At 40.4% G+C, this 25,193-nt stretch overlaps 1 protein-coding gene across 11 annotated transcripts in view; it reads left to right on the top strand.

Moving 5' to 3' along the window:
• Positions 1–25,193, top strand: part of LOC140202656 (serine/threonine-protein kinase WNK1-like) — a 160,689-nt gene that overhangs the window by 93,421 nt on the left and 42,075 nt on the right. For 10 of the 11 annotated variants that reach the window (XM_072267781.1, XM_072267780.1, XM_072267783.1 and 7 more), the window contains 7 exons: positions 3,803–3,989; positions 4,131–4,247; positions 12,439–12,612; positions 16,933–16,990; positions 17,119–17,253; positions 21,651–23,071; positions 23,739–23,840. In XM_072267781.1, the coding sequence (XP_072123882.1) occupies positions 3,803–3,989; positions 4,131–4,247; positions 12,439–12,612; positions 16,933–16,990; positions 17,119–17,253; positions 21,651–23,071; positions 23,739–23,840 (2,194 nt within the window). The remainder of the gene's footprint in view (positions 1–3,802; positions 3,990–4,130; positions 4,248–12,438; positions 12,613–16,932; positions 16,991–17,118; positions 17,254–21,650; positions 23,072–23,738; positions 23,841–25,193) is intronic. The other variant, XM_072267777.1, reaches the window with a different exon arrangement.

The following is a 25,193-nucleotide window of genomic DNA, read 5'->3' as shown; positions in this document are numbered from 1 at the left end:
AGTATTAAACTCCACCTGCCATTTTTCAGCCCATTTTTCCAGCTGGTCCAAGTCCCTCTGCAGGCTCTGAAAACCTTCCTCACTGTCTACTACACCTCCAATCTTTGTATCATCAGCAAACTTGCTGATCCAATTTACCACATTATCATCCAGATCATTGATATAGATGACAAATAACAATGGACCCAGCACTGATCCCTGTGGCACACCACTAGTCACAAGCCTCCACTCAGAGAAGCAATTCTCTACCACCACTCTCTGGCTTCTTCCATCGAGCCAATGTCCAATCCAATTTACCACCTCTCCATGTATACCTAGTGACTGAATTTTCCTAACTAACCTCCCATGCGGGACCTTGTCAAAGGCCTTACTGAAGTCCATGTAGACAATATCCACTGCTTTCCCTTCATCCACTTTCCTGGTAACCTCCTCGAAAAACTCCAATAGATTGGTCAAACATGACCTACCACGCACAAAGCCATGTTGACTCTCCCTAATAAGTCCCTGTCTATCCAAATGCTTGTAGATTCTGTCTCTTAGTACTCCCTCCAATAACTTACCTACTACTGATGTTAATCTCACCAGCCTATAATTTCCCGGATTACTTTTCGATCCTTTTTTAAACAACGAAACAACATGAGCCACTCTCCAATCCTCCGGCACTTCACCCGTAGACAGTGACATTTTAAATATTTCTGCCAGGGCCCCTGCAATTTCAACACTAGTCTCCTTCAAGGTCCGAGGGAACACCCTGTCAGGTCCCAGGGATTTATCCACTTTAATTTTCCTCAAGACAGCAAACACCTCCTCCTTTTCAATCTGTACAGTTTCCATGGTCTCACTACGTGATTCCCTCAATTCCATAGATTTCATGCCAGCTTCCTTAGTAAATACAGACGCAAAAAACCTATTTAAGATCTCCCCCATTTCCTTTGGTTCCGCACAAAGCCGACCACTCTGATCTTCAAGAGGACCAATTTTATCTCTTACAATCCTTTTGCTCTTAATATACTTGTAAAAGCTCTTTGGATTATCCTTCACTTTGACTGCCAAGGCAACCTCATGTCTTCTTTATGCCCTCCTGATTTCTTTCTTAAGTATTTTCTTGCACTTTTTATACTCCTCAAGCACCTGATTTACCCTGTTTCCTATACATTTCATACAACTCCCTCTTCTTCTTTATCAGAGTTGCAATATCCCTTGAGAACCAAGGTTCCTTATTCCTATTTAATTTGCCTTTAATCCTGACAGGAACATACAAACTCTGCACTCTCAAAATTTCCCCTTTGAAGGCTTCCCACCTACCAATCACATCTTTGCCAGAGAACAACCTGTCCCAATCCACGCTTTTTAGATCCTTTCTCATTTCTTCAAATTGGCCTTCTTCCAGTTCAGAACCTCAACCCTAGGACCAGATCTATCCTTGTCCATGATCAAATTGAAACTAATGGCGTTATGATCACTGGATCCAAAGTGCTCCCCTACACAGACTTCCGTCACTTGCCCTATTTCGTTTCCTAACAGAAGATCCAATATTGCATCCCCTCTAGTTGGTCCCTCTATATACTGATTTAGAAAACTTTCCTGAACACATTTTACAAACTCTAAACCATCTAGACCCCTAACAGTATGGGAGTCCCAATCAATGTATGGAAAATTAAAATCCCCTACCACCACAACTTTATGTTTCCTGCAGTTGTCTGCTATCTCTCTGCAGATTTGCTCTTCCAAGTCTCGTTGACTATTGGGTGGTCTGTAATACAATCCCACTAATGTGGCCATACCTTTCCTGTTTCTCAGCTCCACCCATAAGGACTCAGTAGACAAGCCCTCTAATCTGTCCTGCCTGAGCACTGCTGTAATATTTTCCCTAACAAGCAATGCTACTCCCCCACCTTTCATTCCTCTGCCTCGATCACATCTGAAACATCGGAACCCTGGAATATTAAGCTGCCAGTCCTGCCCCTCCTGTAGCCAAGTTTCACTAATTGCTACAACATCATAATTCCACGTGTCAATCCACGCCCTCAACTCATCCGCCTTCCCTGCAATACACCTAGCATTGAAATATATACACCTCAGAAGATTTTTACCACTGCTCACAACCTTTCTATCAGCGGATTTGCTTAAACTTTCAATGATCAAGAAATTGGCAGATGAACACTTTAAATGTAAATAAATAATGGAATTACTGGATTGTTATAATCATTCATCAGGTTCACTAATCTATTAAAGAGAAGTAAATCAGCCATCCTTGCTCAATCTGGCCTATCCATGATTCTATACCCACCAATGTGATTGACTCTTATCTGCTTTCAGATCAGAGACAATATTGGGTGGGTAATGAATTCTGGTGTTATCAGTGACCTGTATGTCATATAACACCACGAGTGATAAAGGTGGGCGTTTGATACTGTGTTATCAAATACCAACCAGGAATCTATACAATGGCAAGAGAAAAATGCATTGGTAAAATTGTCAAAATAAATCAGAACAAAGTAAGTACAGGAAAGTCTAACAAGAAGATCATAAAGCCATAAGACCAAGGAGCAGACTTGGGTAGTTCAGCCCATCGAGTCTGCTCTGCCATTCCATCATGGCTGATTTATTAGCCTTCTCAAATCCATTCTTCTGCCTTCTCCCCGTGACCTTTGCTGTTTTATCTAATCAAGAACCTATGAACCTCTACTTTAAATCTACCCCATGACTTGGCCTCCACAGCAGTCTGATGCACTGAATTCCACAGATTCAACAGCTCTGGCTAAAGAAATTGCTCCTCATCTCTGCTGTAAATGAATGCCCCTCTGAGGCTGTGCCCTCTGGTCCTTGACTCTTCCACTATAGGAATAATTTCCTCCACACCCACTCTATCTAGGCCTTTCAATATTCATTAGATTTCAATGAGATTCCCCCCCCCCCCCATTCTTCTAAGCTCCAGCGAGTACAGGCCCAGAGGCATCAAACACCCATCATATGTTAATCCTTTCATTCCCAGAATCATTCTTGTGAGTCTCTTCTGGACCCTTTCCAATGCTAGCACTTATTTTCTTTGATAAGGGGCCCAAAACTGTTCACAATACTTGGTGTGATCTGACCAATGCCTTATAAAGCCTCAGCATCACATTCTTACTGTTATATTCTAGTCCTCTCAAAATGAATGCTAGCATTGCATTTACTATCCTTATTACCAACTCAACTTGCAAGTTAACCTTTAGGGAATCCTGCACGAGAACTCTTAAATCTACTTGCACTTCTGATTTTTGAATTTGCTCCCCGTTTAGAAAGTTTTCCACCCCTTTATTCCTTCTACTAAAGTGCATGACCATATACTTCCTATATTCCATCTGCCACTTTTTTGCCCATTCTCCCAATCTGTCAAAGTCCTTCTGCAGATTCCTCAACACAGCTTGCCTCGCCACCTATCTTTTGTATCGCCTGCAAACCTGGCCACAAAGTCATCTATTCTGACATCCAAATCATTGATGTATAATGTTTAAAAGAAGTGGTCCCAACACCGATCCCTGTGAAACACCACCAGTCACTGGCAGCCAACCAGATAAGACCCCTTTTATTCCCACTCTTTGCTTCCTGCCAGTCAACCAGTCTTCTACCCATGCTAGTAAAGAAACAAGGAAAATTAATAACTTTAAGCTTTGGCATGAATGCTTAAATAAGACAGTCACCTGATAAAATCATCTCGATCACATATATTCAGATATTAATCTATATTGTGTATATTAAATTTCAAAATACTTGCAAAATCATGTAGTAGAAATGTCTGTTTTGTGATTTTATTTTTAAGTGCTCACTCTGATGTTGCTTCGGGGATGAGTGATGGAAATGAAGGCCTTCCAGCAGGTGGAGGAAATGACGGCCTTCCAGCAAGTGGGAGACATGAAGGGAGATCAGCAAAACGGCATTATCGCAAATCTGTGAGGAGTCGTTCACGTCATGAAAAATCATCCAGACCAAAGTTACGAATTCTTAATGTAAGCATCTGTTAAGGTAGTTTTAGGTAGTTTTGTTGAAATAACGGTTTTAAGAATTGGTGTTTTAAGCTGAAGAGACAGCAGTGATTTTTCACCGTTAAAATTTTGCCATATAACATACAAAATTCCATTTTTTTAAAGGTTTCAAATAAAGGAGATCGGGTTGTGGAATGTCAGTTGGAAACACACAATCGGAAAATGGTTACCTTTAAATTTGATTTGGATGGTGACAATCCAGTAGAGATAGCATCTATTATGGTAAGTAAACAAATTACTTGCTTGAATTTTGACAATCGTTGACTAACATTTTTATTAGAAAAGTATTTGAATTTGCACTTTTGAAGATAGTAATAGTAATGTGGGTGGTAGGGTGGATATACATCACTACAAAAGGAGGTGTAAAGTGCTCCTTCACTCTGTTAGCCTGCAGGTTAGCCTGCGTAGCCCCCCTTTCAGCGTCACGTGAAGTCATGGCAGCAGGTGGTGGGTGGTTGAATGAGTAGCTGGTGCATATCACTAGTCCTGTTTATGCGATCACTGACACCAGGAAGACAATCTCTGAAGAGTATTGATGATGGCTAGGGTCACCTATCTTGAAAAGACACTGCCCAGAAGAAGGCAATGACAAACCACTTGTGCAGAAAAATTTACCAAGAACAATCATGGTCCAAGATCATGATCGCCCACGTCATATGACATGGCACATTATCATGTTGATGATGAATAGTAAAATGCTTCGTGGTATTCCAGATTAATACATGAGTTTAATTATATGGTGAATGTTTGTTGAAAGAACAGAAAGGTAGGCTAGGGGGTGGCATGTCTCTTGGTTTAAAAAAAAATGAAATCAAGTCATTAAAGGCGACATAGGATTGGAACATGTAGAATCCTTATAGATAGAGTTAAGTAACTGCCAGGGTAAAAAGAGCCTGATAGGAGTTACATACAGGCCTTTGAACAGTAGCCAGTGTGTGGGCTACAAATTTTAATGGGAGATAGAGAAGGCAAGTCAAAAGGATAATGTTTAATAGTAATGGAGGATTTCAAAACACAGGTAGTTTGGGAAAATTTGGTTGGTTGGGAGAGGGAGGGAGAGAAAAAAATATAGAATGGCTTAGAGCAGCTTGTGGTTGAGCCCAGTAGATTTGGTGTTGTTTAATGCAGGGGTCCCCAACCTTTTTTGCACCGCGGACCGGTTTAATATTGACAATACTCTTGCGGACCGGCCAACCGGGGGGTGGGGGTGTTCAAGTAAGGTTAAACTCACCTCAACTTGTCTGTTACAGTTAGGGTTGCCAACTTTCTCACTCCCAAATAAGGGACAAATGTAGCAGTCAAATACGGGACACTTGAGTATACCCTGAGAAAGACTACCATGACCATGAAGCCTTGCGCAGGCGCCTCTGTGCGCATGCGCGTACGTACCGATTCTTTTCTCCACAAATCGGTTTTGGCTTAATCTTCCCGACATACATTATTTCTACTTTATATAGGCTGTGTATTTATCATGTCATTCCTGCTTTTACTATATGTTACTGTTATTTTAGGTTTTATGTGTTATTTGGTATGATTTGGTAGGTTATATTTTGGGTCTGGGAACACTCAAAAATTTTTCCCATATAAATTAATGGTAATTGCTTCTTTGCTTTACGCCATTTCGGCACGAAAAGTTTCATAGGAACGCTCTACCTTAGCGGGGAAATACGGGACAAGGGCGGTCCCGTCTGGGACAAACCAATTTAGCCCAATATACAGGATGTCCCGGCAAATATGGGACAGTTGGCAACCCTATGTTCAAGTTTAACAGTGCGTGACAGGGAATGAGGAAAGGTGCAGCTGACTGGTATCGTTTCCCCGCGGACTGGTAGCACACGCTTTGCGGCCCGATACCGGTCCATGGCCTGGTGGTTGGGGACCGCTGGTTTAATGAACCAGATTTCATTAGCGAGCTTAAGTTAAAAGAACCCTTAGGAGGAAATTATTATAAAATGATAGAATACACCCTGCAATTTGAGAGGGAGAAGCTAAAGTCATATGTACAATATTACAGTGGAGTAAAGGGAATTACAGAGGCATGAGAGAAGAGCTGGCCAAAATTGATTGGAAGGAAACACTAGTTGGGATGATGACAGAGCAACAATGGCTGGAGTTTCTGGGAACAATTTGGAAAGTGCAGGATAGGTACATCCCAAGGAAATACAGTCGGCCCTCTGTATCCGTGGGTTCCGTATCTGCGGATTCAACCAGCCGCAGATCGGGATTGAAAAAAAACCCGGAAGTTCTCTCTCCAGCCCTCGTTTGAGCACAGATCCTGACATTAGTATTATTGAGCCTCCTCCAAGGTGTCCTTATTCCCTAAACAATACAGTGTAACAACTATTTACAGAGCATTTCCATTGTATTAGGTATTATAAGTAATCTAGAGATGATTTAAAGTATATGGGAGGATGTGCGTAGGTTATATGCAAATACTACACCATTTTATATACGGGATTTGAGCATCCGCGGGAGGTCCTGGATCTAAACCCCTGCGGATACGGAGGGCCGACTGTAGTATACTGAAGGCGAGAAGTCAGAACCATAAAAACCAACATAGAAGCAAAAGAGTGAGTATATTCATAGTCATAGTCATACTTTATTGATCCCGATGGAAATTGGTTTTCGTTACAGTTGCACCATAAATAATTAAATAGTAATAAAACCATAAATAATTAAATAGTAATATATAGATTATGCCAGGAAATAAGCCCAGGACCATCCTATTGGCTCAGGGTGTCTGACCCTCCAAGGGAGGAGTTGTAAAGTTTGATGGCCACAGGCAGGAATGACTTCCTATGACACTCAGTGCTGTATCTCGGTGGAATGAGTCTCTGGCTGAATGTACTCCTGTGCCCAACCAGTACATTATGTAGTGGATGGGAGACATTGTCCAAGATGGCATGCAACTTGGACAGCATCCTCTTTTCAGACACCACCGTCAGAGAGTCCAGTTCCATCCCCACAACATCACTGGCCTTACGAATGAGTTTAATAGAGCAAATATTACTGGGAACTTAGAGGATTGGGAAACTTAAAAAAACAACAGAGGATAAATAAAATAAAAGCCATAATGGGTGAAAGGATGAAATATGAAGGTAAGCTAGCCAGTAATTTCAGAGTACGGCAAAGGTTTGTTTATATATTTGTGTGTGTGTGTGTTTATATATAAAAAGTAGATATGGGACTGCAATAAAATGACCCTAGAAAGGTAGTAGTAGGTTACAAGGAAATGGCAGAAGAGCTGAATAAGTATTTTGCATCAGTCTTCACTGTGGAAGATATTAGCAGTATGCTGGGCAGAAGTGCATGCAGCTGCTATTACTCGGGAGAAGGTGCTTGGCAAACTGAAGTGTCACCTGGATCAGATGGACTACATCCCAGGGTTCTGAAAGAGGTAGGTAAAGAGATCGTGGAGGCATCAGTTATGATCTCTCGAGAATCAATAGATTCTGTCATGGTTCTGGAGGACTGGAAAATTGCAAATGTCACTCCACTCTTAAAGAAGGGAGGGAGGCGGAAGAAAGCAAAATTATAGGCCAGTTAACTTGACCTCATTAGTTGGGAATATTTGGACTCTATTGTTAAGGATGTGGTTTCAGGGTACTTGTTTGCCATGGTAAAATAGGCCAAAGTCAGCATGAATTCCTTAGGGATAAATCTTTCCTGAAGAACCTATTGGAATTCTTTGAGGAAATAACAAACAGGATAGACAAAGGAAAACTGGTGAATGTGGTGTACTTGGATTTTCAGAAGGCCTTTGACCCTGGTGCAGCACATGAGGCTGCTTAACAAGGTAAAAGGTATTACAGGAAAGCTATTAGCATGTTTGGCGCATTGCCTGATTGGCAGGAGGCAAAGGGTGGGAATGAAAGGGAGCCTTTTCTGATTGGCTGCCAGTGGCTAGTGGTATTCTGCAGGGTTGGTATTGGACCACTTCTTTTTATGTTATATGTTAATGATTTGGATGATGGAATTGATGGCTTTGTGGCCAAATTTAAGAAGGTGGAGGGGTAGATAGTGTTGAGGAAGCAGGGGGGCTGCAGAAGAACTTAAACAGATTACAAGATTGGGCAAAGAAGTGGAAGATAGAATGCAGTGTATGGTCATGCACTTTGCTGGAAGGAATAAAAGCATAGACTGTTTTCTAAACGGGGAGAAAATTCCAAAATCTGATGTGAAATAGGACTTGAGTCCTTGTGCAGGATTCACTGAAGGTTAATTTGCAGGTTGAGTTGACGGTGAGGAAGGCACATTTATATTGTATTCAGTATGAGAGGACTGGAATATAAAAGCAAGGATAGAATGCTGAGGCTTTATAATGCACTGATGAGGCCTCAGTGGAGTATTGTGAACCTTTTTGGGCCCCTTATTTAAGAAAAAATGTGCTGACATTGGAGAGGGTTCAGAGGAGGTCCTGTGGTGGGGGAGTCCAGGACCAGAGGGCACAACATCAGAATAGATGAAAATACAGTTAGAATGGTGATGTGGAGGAATTTCTTTTGCCAAAGGGTGGTGAATCTGTAGGATTCGTTGTCACAGGTGGATGTGGAGGCCAGGTCATTGGGTTTATTTAAGGTGGAGGTTGATAGGGCATAAAAGGTTCTGGGGAGAAGGCAGGAAAACGGGATTGAGAGGGAAATGCATTAGCCATGATGAAATGGCAGTGTAAACTTGATGGGCCTAATGACCTAATTCTGTTCCTATGTCTTGTGGTCTGAAATGAAAGATGTTTAACAATTGTACATAGACTGATAAGATATTGGTAGCTTTTGTGTATTTCTGACTTCTGGAGGAATCTGCTCATGTGCAATAGTGCGCAAGCCTTAGGTTTTATATGCTGTCAGATGGTATGGCCTCCATAGAGATGTGATCTCAACATCATCGAGGCTGTCTGGGACTACCTGGAGAGACAGGCAAGATAGCCGAAGTTTTCAGAAGAACTGTGGCAAGTTCTTCAAGATGGCTTTGAACAATCTACCGGCCTATTATCTTATAAAATTGCATGACAGTATACCTAAGGGAATTGATGCAGTTTTGAAGGCAAAGGGAGGTCACACCATATATTGATTTGGTTTAGTTTCTTGGTGTTTTTACTGTTCTTTATGGTAATTTTTTTGATGCTTAGAAACTGTTCATTGTTTTTGAAAGCATCTTTGCACGATTTTTTTTTACATATGCCTAAGGTATTTGCATAGTACTGTATGCTTTTAGAAAAGGAAACAAAGTAGCTTAGAGATTGCCAGTATTTGTGATATGGTTTCAGGGACTTCAGTGAAGAGATGGGAGAAGTTAGAATTGTTCTGAAAGGAGAGAATGTTGAGAATGTTCAGTAGAAGTATTAAAATTTATAAGCTACTTGGAAATTGTAAGAAACACACACACAAAATGCTGGTGGAATGCAGCAGGCCAGGCAGCATCTATAGGAAGAGGTACAGTCGACGTTTCGGGTCGAGACTCTTCATCAGGACTAACTGAAAGAAGAGATTTGAAAGTGGGAGGGGGAGATCCGAAATGATAGGAGAAGATAGGAGGAGGGGGAGGGATGGAGCTAAGAGCTGGAAAGTTGGTTGGCAAAAGGGATACAAGCTGGAGAAGGGAGAGGATCATGGGATGGGAGGCCTAGGGGGAAAGAAAGGGGGAGGGAAGCACCAGAGGAAGATATAGTGAGAGGGACAGAGAGAGAAAAAAAGAGAAAGAAAGGGGGAAAAAAATAAGGGATGGGGTAAGAAGGGGAGGAGGGGCATTAACAGAAGTTAGAGAAGTCAGTGTTCATGCCATCAGGTTGGAGGCTACCCAGACGGAATACAAGGTGTTGTTCCTCCAACCTGAGTGTGGCTTCATTTTGACAGTAGAGGAGGCCATGGATGGACATATCAAAATGGGAATGGGACATGGAATTAAAATGTGTGGCCACTGGGAGATCCTGCTTTCTCTGGTGGACAGAGCATAGGTGTTCAGTGAAACGGTCTCCCAGTCTGCGTTGGGTCTCACCAATATATAGAAGGCCGCACCGGGAGCACCGGATGCAGTATATCACCCCAGCCGACTCACAGGTGAAATGTCGCCTCACCTGGAAGGACTGTCTGGGGCCCTGAATGGTGGTAAGGGAGGAGGTCTAAGGGCATGTGTAGCACTTGTTTCGCTTACAAGGATAAGTGCCGGGAGGGAGATCGGTGGGAAGGGATGGTGGGGACGAATGGACAAGGGAGTCGCGTGGGGAGCGATCCCTGCGGAAAGCAGAAAGGCGGGGAGGGAAAGAAGAGCTTGGTGGTGGGATCTCGTTGGAGGTGGTGGTAGTTACAGAGAATTATATGTTGGACCTGGAGGCTGGTGGGGTGGTAGGTGAGGACAAGGGGCACTATCCTTAGTGGGGTGGCGGGAGGATGGGGTGAGAGCAGATGTGTGTGAAATGGGAGAGATGCGTTTGAGAGCAGAGTTGATGGTGGAGGAAGGGAAGCCCCTTTCTTTAAAAAAGGAAGACATCGCCTTCATCCTGGAAGGCTCAGCAGAGGTTGTATTTCCTACGTCAACTCAGGAAGTACAACCTGCCTCAGGAGCTGCTGATTCAATTCTACTCGGGAATAATCCAGTCTGTTCTCTGTTCGTCCATCACTGTCTGGTTTGGATCAGCTACCAATCAAGACAAGAATAGACTCCAAAGAACCGTCAGGGCTGCGGAAAGGATTATTGGTGTGAAGCTGCCCTCGATCCAGGACTTATATGCATCTAGAGTCAGGAAGCGAGCAAGCAGCATCATTGTAGACCCATCACACCCTGGACATCATCTGTTCCAATTCCTTCCTTCTGGTAGGCGCTTTAAATCACTGTATGCCAGGACAAATAGGTACAAGAACAGTTTCTTTCCGTATGCCATCAGTCTTATGAACACTTGAATTTTAGTCTATTATAAACCAAGTCCACCCATACATACACAGGTACACCTCATTGTATATAGTTCACGATTATTTGCACTATTGTTTGCTTTTTGATTCTGTACAGTGAAAACTCAGGGAAACTGGCATCAAGTTCCCTGTATGTGTCCGCATACTTGGCAATAATAAAGGATTCTGATTCTGATTCTGAATGAAAAGCCTCATCCTGAGAGCAGATGCTGCGGAGATGGAGGAATTGCGAGAAGGGGATGGCATTTTTGCAAGAGATAGGGTGGGAAGAGGAATAGTCCAGGTAGCTGTGAGAGTCCGTAGGCTTATAGTAGACATCAGTAGATAAGCTGTCTCCAGAGATAGAGACAGAAAGATCAAGAAAGGGGAGGGAGGTGTTGGAAATGGACCAGGTAAATTTGAGGGCAGGGTGAAAGTTGGAAGCAAAGTTAATGAAGTCAATGAGCTCAGCATGCGTGCAGGAAGCAGCGCCAATGCAGTCGTCGATGTAGCTAAGGAAAAGTGGGGGACGGCTACCAGTATAGGCTTGGAACATGGATTGTTCCACAAAGCCAACAAAAAGGCAGGCATAGCTGGGACCCATATGGGTGCCCATGCCTACACCTTTAGTCTGGAGGAATTGGGAGGAGCCAAAGGAGAAATTATTAAGGGTAAGGACTAATTCCGCTAGACAGAGGAGAGTGGTAGTAGAGGGGAACTGGTTAGGTCCGGAATCCAAAAAGAAGTGGAGAGCTTTGGGACCTTCCTGGTGGGGGATGGAGGTATATAGGGACTGGACATCCATAGTGAAAATAAAGCGGTGGGGGCCAGGGAACTTAAAATCATTGAAAAAATTCAGAGCATGAGAAGTGTCACGAACATAAGTGGGAAGGGATTGAACAAGGGGGAATAAAACAGTGTTGAAGTATGCAGAAATGAGTTTGGTGGGGCAGGAGCAAGCTAAAACAATGGGTCTACCTGGACAGGCAGGTTTGTAGAAATTGTAAGAAATTGTTTCCCAGCAGGAGAAAGGATGGTACTAGCCAGAACAGCTGTACGATGATTAGCAAAACAATGAAAGGCTCGGCCATGGCTCTTGTTTTTAACATCTTGTGTGGAGTATACTTTGAACAGTGGTGAAAGGAAATTCATCAGGACCTTCAAAGGTTTAATAGGTGCAGAGTCGTGTGGGTGGTAGTTGAAAGCAAGGGATAGAGGAAAAGAAAGGGAAGAGCTCGGACAAATCTTCCAGCAAACTTTGATGCAGTGGGAATGTGTTGCTTTTTACTGCTAAGATTTTATGGATCCATCTTCACTATAGTTTGTTCAAATTGGACTTAGCACAGTCTTGTATAATGATTTGCATTGAAAGTGTTGATTTACTTGGCAAATGTATGAAAGTGACTTGCTTTTACTGTATTTCCTACACTAACACCAATTGCAGACTTGTGTTCCAAGAATACAGTTGAATCAGACTTGATCACATTAGATCGTCATTAGAAAGTCATCTGTTGTCTTTCCTGATATAGGTTCATAATGAATTTATCCTGGAGACGGAGAGGGAATCATTTATTGACCAAGTACGGGAAATTATTGAAAAGGCTGATGAAATGCTGAGTGAAGATCCAAGTGGGGAACCAGAAGGTGATCAAGGATTGGAGACTGTAAAAACCCAGGTTGATGTTTGCTTTAGTCAAGCACAGGTATGCTATTGAATACTTCTCTTTTTATTTGAAACCATTCAACTTTAAAGCATCTATGCTGGTCTGTCTGTACACATTATACTTGGATTTTAGAAAAAGACAAACTGGAATTGTAGCATTATATGGCAACGAGCCTTGTAACTGTGGTAGGAAAATTATTGGAGAAGATTCTTAGGAATATTATCTACACGCATGTGGAAAATCTTTGTGGAGATGGGCAGCATGTCTTTGTGCACAGGAGGTTATGCTTCGCAGAAGGATTTGACCTGCAGTGTTCTGCAAGAATTGATGTTGGATTCTCTGTGATCATATATAAGTAACTTGAACTAAAATATAGCTGGGGTGATTAGTAAGCTTGCCGATAATGCATGTAATTGGTGGAGTTGTGAAAAATTAGGAAGATTGTCAAAGGAGTCAGCTGCATGTAGACTAGCTAGAAATATGGGCAGAGAAATGGCAGATGGAGTTTAATCAGGACAAGTGTTACATGTTTCACTTTGGGAGGTCAAGTCCAAGAGGAGAGTGTACAGTAAACTGCAGAACCCTTAGCCTCATTGATGAATAGAGAGATCTTGGGTTAAAAATTCATAGCTCCCTCAAAGTGGTGACATATGTATTTACAGTAGTAAAGAAGGCATGCGGCATATTTTTCTTTATCTACCGGGACAATGTGTATAAATGCTGAGAATCAGAATCATCTTTATTACCTGTCTTAAGTGACATGAAATTTATTACTTTACAGCAGTAGTATAGTGCAAAGGCAAACTTACAATAAATAATAAAATAAAAAATGCCAACAATAAATAATAAACTTGTGTTCATGGGTTTGTAGATTGCTTTCCACTGTACAGATATAGAAATTTGCAGGAGTCTTTAGTGATATACCAAATCTAAAGCTAATGAAATAGAGCTGCTGGCATTCTGACTTCATGATTGTGTCAGTCTAGTAGATGGTAGTGTTTAAGAGGCATTTAGACTGGCATGTAATGTACAAATTGTTAACATCCCTCTAACAGCATATCACAGCATTCTGTTATCTTGCTCTCTACCTCTTTAATTTTTCTTAACCTTTTAAAAGTCATACATCAGATTTTGAAAGACCAGAAATCACTACCAATAGTGAATAATGAAAATTTGCTATTTTGTATCTAATTTCAAGATCTTTTTGAACTGGATAAGTGTAAGATTTTCTTGTGTTTACATTCAAGGTTTTTGTTGATATATTTTAAAGTACAATTAGAATACCAATTAGAATCTGAATGATTGAGACTCTATGCTTGAGGCCAGAGAAATTCACGGCAGTAAATAAGACATGATGGAAAAGGATACTTGGACTAAAATAGCCAAGATTTAACTTAACTGTGGCGCATTTAGAGTTTGTCTATCAATAAAGTACATCACACCTGTGTTAATTTGCATGGGGACTCAGGTTTAGAAATGCAATTTTTGTGCAAGATACTGAAGAGGAATGCAGATTCTATGCTAAACTGCACATCTGTGTTCAGTAATTGGCTGCCAGACTTGTGCACAATTAACCAAGAATCAGTATTTCTTGGCAGCACATAATGAAAACTAGTGAGGACAGAGGAGATTTATTAAAATCTTACCGGAATTAAATAAATGATTAGTGAAAATAGACTTGTTCTTTCAAGCAGGAACGAAAACTGAATATTACTAGTGTAAACTCAACTGTGGACACAAAATCAATAAACATTGGATTAATCTGAGAAGTGATGTGATTCTTTAAACAGTGAATGATTTGTAATGAGCAGCAGAATCAGATTTAATTGTCCTTTTAAGAAAGGGAATGGATGTATTAAATTCTGAAGTCGTATAGGAAGTGTGTTTTTTTTTCATACCCAACTAATCAATATTGTATGCATTTCAATTATTAACGTTCAGCCCTTTGCTTTCCTATCCACTATACTGGCTTGCAATTTTAACATGCTTAATTCTTGCTTCTCGTACTATCTTGTAAATAATCTCAAGCTTGTGGGTTTCTAATCTGCTCAGTCTACAGTTTACTGATTTACGAGTTCTGCAGTTGCCATCTATCCATTTTCAGTAAGGTGAGCAGATGGACAGAGGCTAATGAGATTTGGCATCTGGTTCTCACAGGATATTAAAGTGGTAATGTGTTAAATAAATGCATTAACACATTCAAAATGCTGAAGGAACTCAGTAGGTCAGGCAGCATCTATGAAAATGAATAAATAGTCAACGTTTTGGGCCAAGACTCTTCAGGTCTGGGAAAGGGGTAGACGCTAGAATAAAAAGATGGTAGGAGGGGAAGAAGAACAAGCTAGAAGGTGATTGGTGAAGTCTGGTAGGTGGGAAAGATAAAGGGCTTGAGCGGGAAGAATTTGATGTGGACCATGGGGGGGGGATAAAAGAAGGAGGGGTACTGGGCGAAGTGATGAGTGAGGAAAAGAGGTGCAGAAGGAAGAAAAAGTTTGTGAAATTACCTGGTTTTTTGCATTAATTACTCATAAAATGTAGTCTGATCTTCATCTAAGTCACAATAATAGACAAACACAATACGCCTAAGGTAATTACACATGGACAATTGTACTTCTCATCATCTCACCATTTAAACAATCACAGTCTCCTTAAGTTCAAAACAAGTATGTGAACCTCTGGGGTAACACCTTCTACAAAAGCTATTTGGTGTCAGCTGTTCCAATTTATGAGATGAGATTGGAGGTGTGAGTTGTAGAGGTGCCCTGACCTATAAAAAAGACACATAAAGTCAGGTTACTGACAGAGCCTGTTCTTCTCAAGAAAGATCTGTTTATGTGCACCGTGCCTCAATCAGAGCAACTTTCAGAGGACCTTGGAAGAAGAATTGTAGAGATGGATGAAGCTGGAAAAGGCTACAAAAGCATTTCTAAAGACCTAAATGTTCATTGGTCCACAGTAAGAGAAATTGTCCACAAACAGAGGAAATTCAGTACTGTGGATACTCTTCCTTGGAGTGGACGTCCTGCAAAGATCACACCAAGAGCACAAGGTGCTATGCTGAAGGAGGTGAAAGAGAATCCGAGAGTAACAGCAAAAGACCTGCAGAAATATCCAGAACTTGTTAAATCTCTGTTCATCTGTCCACTATAAGACAAACACTGAACAAGAATGGTGTTCTTGGAAGGACACCATGGAGGAAACCAGTGCTCTCCAAAAAAAAAAAATTGCTGCATGTCTCAAGTTTGCAGAAGACCACCTGGATGGTCTATAACATTTCTGGGACAATGTTCTGTGAACAGATGAGACAGAAGTTGAACCCTTTGGCAGAAATGCACATTGCTATGTTTGGAGGGAAAAGGGCACTACACACCAACACCAAAACCTCATCCCAATAGCGAAGCATGGTTGGCAGAGCATCATGATTTGGGGCTGCTTTGCTGCCTCAGGGCCTAGACAGCTTACAATAGTTGAGGGAACAATGAATTCAAAATTGTATCAAGATATTTTGCAGGAGAGTGTCTGGGTAGTGGTCCGTCACTTGAAGCTTAATAGAAGTTGGATGATGCAACAGGACAGCAATCTGAAGCACAAGAATAAATCAACAACAGAATGGATCAAAAAGAAAATTTGTGTTTTGGAATGGCCAAATCAGAGTCCAGACCTTAATCCAATTGAATTGAAGATGGCTGTTCATACAAGGTATCCCAGAAATAATGATGAACTAAAACAGTTTTTTATGGTGAAATGTTCTAAAATTCCTCCTCACCATTGTGCAAGTCTGATCAGCAGCTACAGGAAATGTTTGGAGGTTCTTGCTGCTCAGGGAGGTTCTGCCAGTTATTAAATACAAGGGTTCACATACTTTTTCCAGCCTGGACTGTGAATGATTAAACAGTATTTTCAATAAAGACAAGAAAAGTACACTTGCTTTTGTGTTATTACTTTAGGCAGATTGTGTTTGTCTATTATTGTGACTTAGAGGAAGAGCAGACCACATGTCATGAGTAATTAATGCAGAAAACCATGTAATTACAAAGGGTTCACAATCCCTTCCTTGCAACTATAAGAGTGGGGAGTAGAGGAAAAGGAGAGGAGAAAAGGAAAAAAAAGAAACATTAAAAATAATTATCAAAAGGAGAAATCGATGCTCTTCTATCAGGTTGGAGGCTACCAAGAGGAAATATGTGGTGCTACTCCTCCACCTTGAGAGTGGGTTTGTTGTGGCAGAAGGGGAGGCTATGGACTGACATGTCAGAACTGGAATGGAGATAAGAATTATAGTTGGCCACTGGGAAATTCTGCTTTTGGTAAATGGACCAGAGATGCTCAGTATTAACACCCAATACATTTTTTTTGCAGACTGTGGAGGGAATGTACAGGCAACAAGAAGCTCTAATATCTGTACCACTTCAGTTAGGTGAGTGATGTTACTTGTTTCAGTGGTGCCATCTCCATGGACTTCCTAGAATAGATGTAACCTTGGAAGGATATTGGTGATGGAATCGCACTAAAATTACATTGATGTGTTGATATATTGTCATTTAGGTACACAAGCAGGCTCTGCAATGCAGGTGGTGCATTCAGCTGGAAGGCGATTTATTGTCAGCCCAGTTCCTGAGAGCAGATTACGAGAACCAACATTAAGTATGGGTGTCACTTCAGTTAAAGAAAATTCAACAGGTATTGTCATTGGATAAAGGGTAGGAATACAATTTTTGTTTTTTTTGCTGGGTATGAGATAATTCGTAATTCGTAATTCATAAGCTGCTGCAGCAGTTCAATTCACACTTAATGTAGAATTGAAGTTAGAAAATCCATTATGAAAGATGAGCACACTAGTTCTTTTAATGTGCCAATTTTATTCCAAATCTATGACTTATTCTAAAATTCCCTTTTAATTAAAACCAATCAATTACATTTCAGCAGAAAGGCAGCTAAATTGAGAGATGGTCAAGTTGGAAAACCTTGCAATTACATTCTGAAATATGCATAAATATTATGCTTTTTATTTGCTTAGTATATAGTTAAATTTAATAAATGATAAATGATAGATGTATTAATATTAGCACCCTGCAAGTCTTGTAAAGACAAAGGATTCAACTGGTATATTTGGAAATCTTGGGTGAAAGTTGAGACTTTGCCCAAGGAAATGTTGATGAGAAGCCTGATACAGGGGGGGAAAATGTTTATTTTTACATAGCAACACAAGACTGCAGATGCTGGTATTGTATATTCATTTACAAATACCTTGGAAGGTTTTCAGCATGAATAAAATAGTGTAAGAGGGGTGAGCTGTTTCTAGGTAAAGCAGTAGTTGAAATCTTAAGGGCCAAGAAAAAAACAAAATCTGATTTGAGGTAGACCTTGGTGTAGAAGTTAAGTGGATTGCTTACAGAACTCAAAAAAAATCGTGACCATAAATAAAATATTGGAACTGAGATCTTTATAATGGAAACTCTGAACTGGTGGAACAATTGGAAGCATGATTAAATCCAGAGAATGAACATTAATACAGTTGTGGAATGTAATGTTGCAAAAGGACAAATGAGGAGGGAAAAAAACTGGTTTTCTGTAGAGTCATGGAAAGAGACCCTTCAGCCTTTGAAGTCTGCATCAATATTTATCCAGCCATTTAGAGTAATCCTATTTTAATCCCAGAGTTAAACTAGAAATATATAGGATGTAAACTAAATTGATTACGTAGGAGTGGGGAAGTGTTAAAATAGTCTACTTTTCTTATTCTGTATGTTATGAGCTACAGACTTTCTGGTTGGCAGAAGGAAAAACTAAAGGAAGCTAAAAAAGTATGGATAAATGGAAAAAAAAAGAAAAGTTTGTTGGCGATAGAAAGTTAACATTTTGGGTCAAAGACCTTTCATCAGAATTGGGAGAAGTTAGAAATTCAGTGTTTTAAATAGCAGTGGGGCAGCAGAGAGAACATAAAGATTGCCTGTGATAAGAAGGAAACTGAAAAAGAACTGGATGGTACACAGGGTTGTGTTGAAAGCATGTTCAGAAGAGGACAAATGTCATGAGAATTCATGGATTATGTCCTTTCACTGACAGTGGATGTATCCTGTTGGTGACACAGGATGTACTTGGGGATTGTGATGCAGGAATCTAGTACATTGCCAGGTATGATTCAGTGAGTATCAATTACCACATCAATTTGTTGCTTGATTTATGAGACACTCCAGCTGTTTGCAAGGAGTACTTGGCAAAGTTGATTGCACTAGGAATAACTTTGCAGAGTCGAATTCTGTGGATAAGTTAGTGTAAAGTGATCTGTCAAGTTTTAATTTTCTCTTCATTGTAATGGTAGATCTGATTTTTCCAGGCAGTTTCAGAGGGCACTTGAGTCAAGTCACATGAGTGGATCTGGAGTAATATCAGTGAAGGGTGGCAGTTTTTCTCCCTGAAAAATGTTAGTGAACCTGAGGCAAACCAGTTGACCATTTTTGTGGTCATTATTACAAAGAATGATTGATTTTTTAAAAATATAAGTTTAAGAATATTAACTGCATATACATTGCACGGCTGTCATATTGTCATTTTACTCTGGTTTTAGGATTATTAGCTTGGAATTTAACTGCTGCACCATGACTGTATCCTTCAGCCAGACTTTTTTATGATTACAATATTATCTCCAAGGAGTCATTAATGAAAATTATGGAACCAAGTTAACTGGGCTAATAAGAGAATGCTGATGTAGATCTGTAAGAGCAAGTTTCTAAATTAACTTGATTTCATTTGAGCAGGTTGCAATTGATGTGCATTGACTTGTTCACAACAAGGGCATGTACAGAACAATGGTATTGTGGGTCTAACGTTGGGTTTTGGATAGAGAACTGTGCTGAATGTGTCGCTCTTTCTTCCCCACCTTCCTCTTTGTTTTTTTCCCTGGGTGTAAGGAAATACATGCACAGCATTGTTCTTTGCAGGATTATTATTTGCCTTGAAAGGAATATTTCATTGTTTGCTGGTAATATGAGATTCTCGTGCAGTAAGTAATATGGCAGAGGATCATAAATTTCAAATATATATCAGGGGGATATGAACAGGTTAGTGAAATGGCCTTATGGAAATTGACAAGTGGAAGTGGAAAGTAAACCTTTTGGTAAGAATATTGTGATAATTTAACCTAAGCAGTAGTTTTCGAGATGACATGAACGTGGAACTTGCAGGATTCTTTGTTTTAGTGATACAGAAAATTGATTATAAAACTAAGAAGCTTAAAGGAAAAACACTGCACATTTTTTAATTAGAGTATTGTGTATAATTCAATCTAACTCCCTTTTAGATGAATATCAAAACTGCAGAATTAACTAGGTAGCATGGTACTGGGGATGAGAAACTTGAATAATGTGAACTGGAGGTACTATGTTGTAACTAGAGCAATAAATCAAGATTTGATTGCTTTTAGAATGTTGAAGGATTTCAGAAGAGTAAAAATGGAGAAAATGCTGCCAGGATTGGTGGAAGTGACCTTTAAAAGACATGAAATTATTTATAGACACATTTTATTTGCCTGGTGGTGATCCTGATGGGTTATCTGAAAGTGCAATATTTCCCTTTTCAATATTAATTGTACCTGATTACATGATATTACAATTTCTGTGCTTCAAGTATTAGTTTTCTCTGCTTCCTAGTTCCAAAATTCTTGTGGCTTCCAAATACTCTGATTGAAGTTTCAAATCAAGACCTTTCATCTGAACTGGTCCAGTGTCATCGGAAAAAATATCAACTGTCTATTTCCCTCCATTGATACCGCCCAACCTACTGTGTTCCTCCAGCAGATTGTGTGTTGCATTTAGGGGTTTTAGCTTGTAAAGAACACCACAAGATATCCCATCCCAGTCAATCGTTTAGGAAACATTTCCATAGGCAGAGAAATCAACATGTTTAGAGCTGTAGTTCTTTAAATTATAGAAACATTTAAATAGTGTTGAATAAACTTGGGCTTCCAGCCGGGCATAAGTATCAATTTTAACTGACGTTTTGATGACCTACTCTGCCATCTTCATCAGGGATGATGCTTGGGCATGTCTAGTCTGGTGGTATATATATGCCGTCGTCCGTCCCAACAAAGGGAGACAGGATGGTTGTAAATGCTTAGTGAGGTAGTAAGTCAGAGAATCTATCGCACTGACTATAGGCCTTGGGAAAATCCTCCTTGTGTGTCTTCGGGAGCCGGTAACCTTCTACTTTGATTAACCATGCGAAAACTATTTTGGACCTGGAGGTCTCCACAAGGAAATAAGCTGATTACGCAAAATTTTCTTACAAAATGGCTAAAATCAGGCCCTTAAAAATACCAACGGAAAAAAACAGGAAACCTAACAATGAGGAGGAACCTGTCGTTACTTTCTGTCTTCCCTATGGAAGGATTGCCAGGATCCTGAAGAAATACAGGATTAATACCACTCATAATCCTGTAAGGAAGCTCAAATTAGTTTATGCAGGTCAAAGATGACCTGGGACTCAGGATGGTTGGCACTTACAGGATTCCCTGTGAATGCGGAGCAGCGCATTTCGGCCAGGTGGGACGCACAGTGAAAACCTGCATCAAGAAGCACAGGACGTGTTTCCATTTGGGTTAACCAGAGAGATCAGTAGTAGCAGAACGTTGCATTCACAATAGCCATAGGATTGACTTTGATGGCACAAAACAATGGCTTTTGGAACCACCTGGTGAAGGAAGCCATTGAAATAAAACTAGAGAAAGCAAATTTTAACAAAGACAAAGGTCACACTCTAAGTAAGAACTAGAATTTAATTGTAAACAAGGTGGGACAATGGAAACCTGATTGGATGAGGACTAACCAATCGGATGGGATGGGTAACAGGGTTATATATACCACCAGGCTAGACATGCCTAGGCATAATCCCTGAAGAAGATGGCAGAGTTTGTCAATGAAACGTCGATTAAAATTGATACCTGTACCCAGCTGGAAGCCGGAGAAGAGTTTATTCGTCATATGTACCGGGAAAGCACTAAATCATTTTGGAAAAATAGCTGTGCTTAGAAGGAATCAGATGACATCCTATGCTAACTGATTTTTTTTTTTGTTTTACAGCTGTTTCCCATAGTCACAATCTAAACCTGTCACACTCGGCTTCGTCAGTGAGTTTGCAACAAGCCTTTTCAGATTTAAAGCACAAACCTTTTCAAGAGGGCCCTAGTACTGCCCCACCTATCTTCAGCCAAACCATTCCACCATTTTCTATGGTAGCTCCAGAAATGGCTAGTGTCAGCCAAGGAATTAATACACAAACAGTGGTGACATCCTCAGGACCTGCTACTGTCGTAGCTGCTAGTTCTGCACCTCAAGCCAACGTGCAAAGTATTCAGTCACAATCAGATGAGCAGTTAACTAATGAAACCATTGCTGGTGTAATTGTCTCTAACACTACTTTGCTGCCTCCAGCCTCGCAGCCAGCTCAGCAGTCAGTTGGTGGCATTTCTGCCAATGTAAGCATTCCAACTTGTATATCTCCACCACAATCATCCCAGATAAGTCTGCAAATAATTGGAGGCTCTGCTGCAAGTGTTTCTGCTCCAAGTTCAGTGTCTCCACCACTGTCATCGCATGTTGTTCAACATTTGATTGGAGGAGCTGCAATCAGTGGTGGGCCTTCAGCTTCAGTTTCTCCATCTTTCACCCAGACTGTGATAGTGCAAGCTTCTCAACAACTTAGTGGTGGTGCTGTGGTCAGTCTGGCAGAATCGTCAGCTCCTCTGAGTACATTACAGAGCCAGACAGAGATTTTGTGCAGTACAACCCAAGCTGAAGATCAGCAGATAGAAGGTAGTGGCATGACTCTGGCAGTCTCTGCATCACCGCCATCCTTACCACCCACTTGTGACACCCAGACTCCTGTGAGCCAGTCTATTGTGGTGCAAACCATTAGTGCACAAAATGTTACTCTACCTCATCCCGTGGGTGTTTCTGTGCCTCTGGCAACCCAGATCTCTGTACCTGGCACAGTATCTGCACAACCTGTTTGCAGTGTTCCTTCTGTACAACAAACACTGATTCATAATCAACCTCAAACAGCTTTTCTTCCAAATCAGCCCCATATTCATTATTCTGAAGTTGACATAGATTTAAATACCAAAGGCACTGGCATTGATGATATCAAGACTTTGGATGAAAAGCTTCGATCGTTGTTCAGTGAACATAGCACTGGAGGGTGTCCTCACATTTCAGCGCCTTTAGAAATGGGATTGAATGCAGAGTCTGCTACAATTGATAGTTTACTTGCTGCAGGCAAAGTAACTGGTATCCCGGGGACTTCAACAGTTACTGTCCCGTCCTACCCAGTTGCTACCACAGGTTCTATCATGCCTCCTTCCAGTCTACCTCTTGGCCCTACAGGACTTCCATTAACTATCCAGCAACCTTTGACTCCTTCCAGTTATCCAGCAGTTGTTCCTTCTATGCCCAGTGGGCGACCAGGCACGCCTCCATCCAAACCACCACTTGGCAGGTTACCCGTAAGTAAACCCAGAACATATAAAACTACGTGCATATTTAATGTTTATGTAAGAATGTGAAACCAGGAAACTGCATGAATAGTAACAGTGCAGTGTTCAAATACATCAACGTTTTTAAGTTAATTTATGTAAGCACTAAAAGTCTTTATTGAGATTGCAGTGCCAGTCTGAATTGTACTAAATCTTTCCACCTCTTCATCTAATAATTCACATTATTAAATATTTCACCACATAAATATTTTAGTTTGTTGTGCAGCATTCTGTAAAAGGTGGCAGCCTTGGTTCCTATTTTCAGGTGTCTGCCATTCGTTCCTTTAAACTGCCTGCAAGGAAATGCAACATTTAAAACTAATTTAATAGAATTCTTGAAGTTGTGTACCTGTGGAATTATCATATAAAGTGCTTTTATTTTCAAGTTAATGATGTTTGTGATCTAGTAGAAAAATTACAATCATAACCATCAAAGCTGTATCCTAGGATATACTTCGAATGTTTTGTACTTTATTTAAATGTCATGTTGTATTTTGAAACGCCGACTTCCTTTTTTTAACTTGGAGTATACTGCTTTTTGTGAAATATTGGGAGTATCTTTTAAGACCAATATTTGGTAAGTCATTCACACATGGCCTTAGTTGATGCAACTCCTCTCCCCATTCATTACTTGTAGGTGCAACAGTTAAGTACGGAAGCTCTTGACCAACAATTAAAACAGGCTCTCACTCCACCCACTGAGCAGTTGCCACCTTTTCCAGGACCTTCACTAACCCAGGTGCAATAATATTACCCAAGTGCTCTTTGTGAATTTATTACTCTGTATGCCATGCCATTTGCATGTGATTCATCTCTTGATTGAAAGTGATCTGATGCATGTTTTTGTCTTGCTTATTAATCTTTTAACTGTAAGTTATTAATTATTGTATGCAGTGCAAGCTAAACCTCTCAATGCAAAACACAGTTTGGATAAATTGCTTCCTTTTGTCTATATTCATGTTTACCAAATATGGATGAACATATGCCATCAGTCCATATGCAAGTGAATGTACTTTGAACATTTCTGTTCACAAAATGCCTTTTAACATGCATGTGACAGCCAGTGGTTTTAGAATGCTGAATCAATTTATTTGTAGGATCATTATGTGATCATGTTTGAGTATAGTTAATTGTTATTGAAGGCTGATTTAGTACTTGTATACAGGATCATTAGCATAAGTTCTGCCTGTTTCTATCCCAATGCAATTGGCTCCTTATGCCAAAATGTATTAAATTCTGACTGTTCATCCTTCATATGTTGAATTCATTTGATTCCTGTTGTCTCTAGTAAATTTTCTTTGTACCCTTCCTCTACCCCTTTGGATCCAAGTAATTGTGGAAGATGGTGGTGTTAAAAAGTTTGTGAACCCTGTAGAATTTTCTCTATTTCTGCATTAATGTGATCACGTCTTCATGTAAATCCTAAAACTAGATAGAGAGAACCCAATTAAATAGATAACACCAAAAATATTATACTTGTTCATTTATTTATTGAGAAAACAGATTCAATATTACATATATTTGTTGGAAAAAGTATGTGAACCTTTGCTTTCAGTAACTGGTGTGACCCCTTTTTACAGCAATAACTTCAACAAACTCCTCTGGTAACTGTTGATCAGTCCTGTACAATCAGCTTGGTGGAATTTTAGGCCATTCCTCCTTACAAAACTGCTTCAACTCTGGGATGTTGGTGGGTTTCCTTGCATGAACTGCTTGCTTCAGGTCCTTCCACAACATTTCTGTAGGATTAAGCTCAGGACTTGAACTCTGCCATTCCAAAACATGTATATTCTTTTTAAACCATTCTTTTGTTGATTTACTCTTGTCTTTTGGATCATTGTCTTGCTGCATTATCCAACTTCTATTAAGCTTCAGGTGAGGACTGTGATCCTGACATTCTCCTATAAAATGTCTTGATACAATTTTGAATTCATTGTTCCCTCAATGATTGTAAGCTGTCTGTCCAGGCACTGAGGCAGAAAAGCAGTCCCAAACCATGATGCTCTTTGCATCATGCTTCACAGTTGGGGTGAGGTTTTGGTGTTGGTGTGCAGTGCCCTTTTCCCTCCAAACATAGCAATGTGCATTTCTG

This window comes from Mobula birostris, chromosome 9 (genome assembly GCF_030028105.1).
Source record: "Mobula birostris isolate sMobBir1 chromosome 9, sMobBir1.hap1, whole genome shotgun sequence".
In the NCBI taxonomy this organism is placed as follows: Eukaryota; Metazoa; Chordata; class Chondrichthyes; order Myliobatiformes; family Myliobatidae; genus Mobula; species Mobula birostris.
Note: the sequence above shows the minus strand (reverse complement) of the source record. Positions and strands in the feature narration are given on the sequence as shown.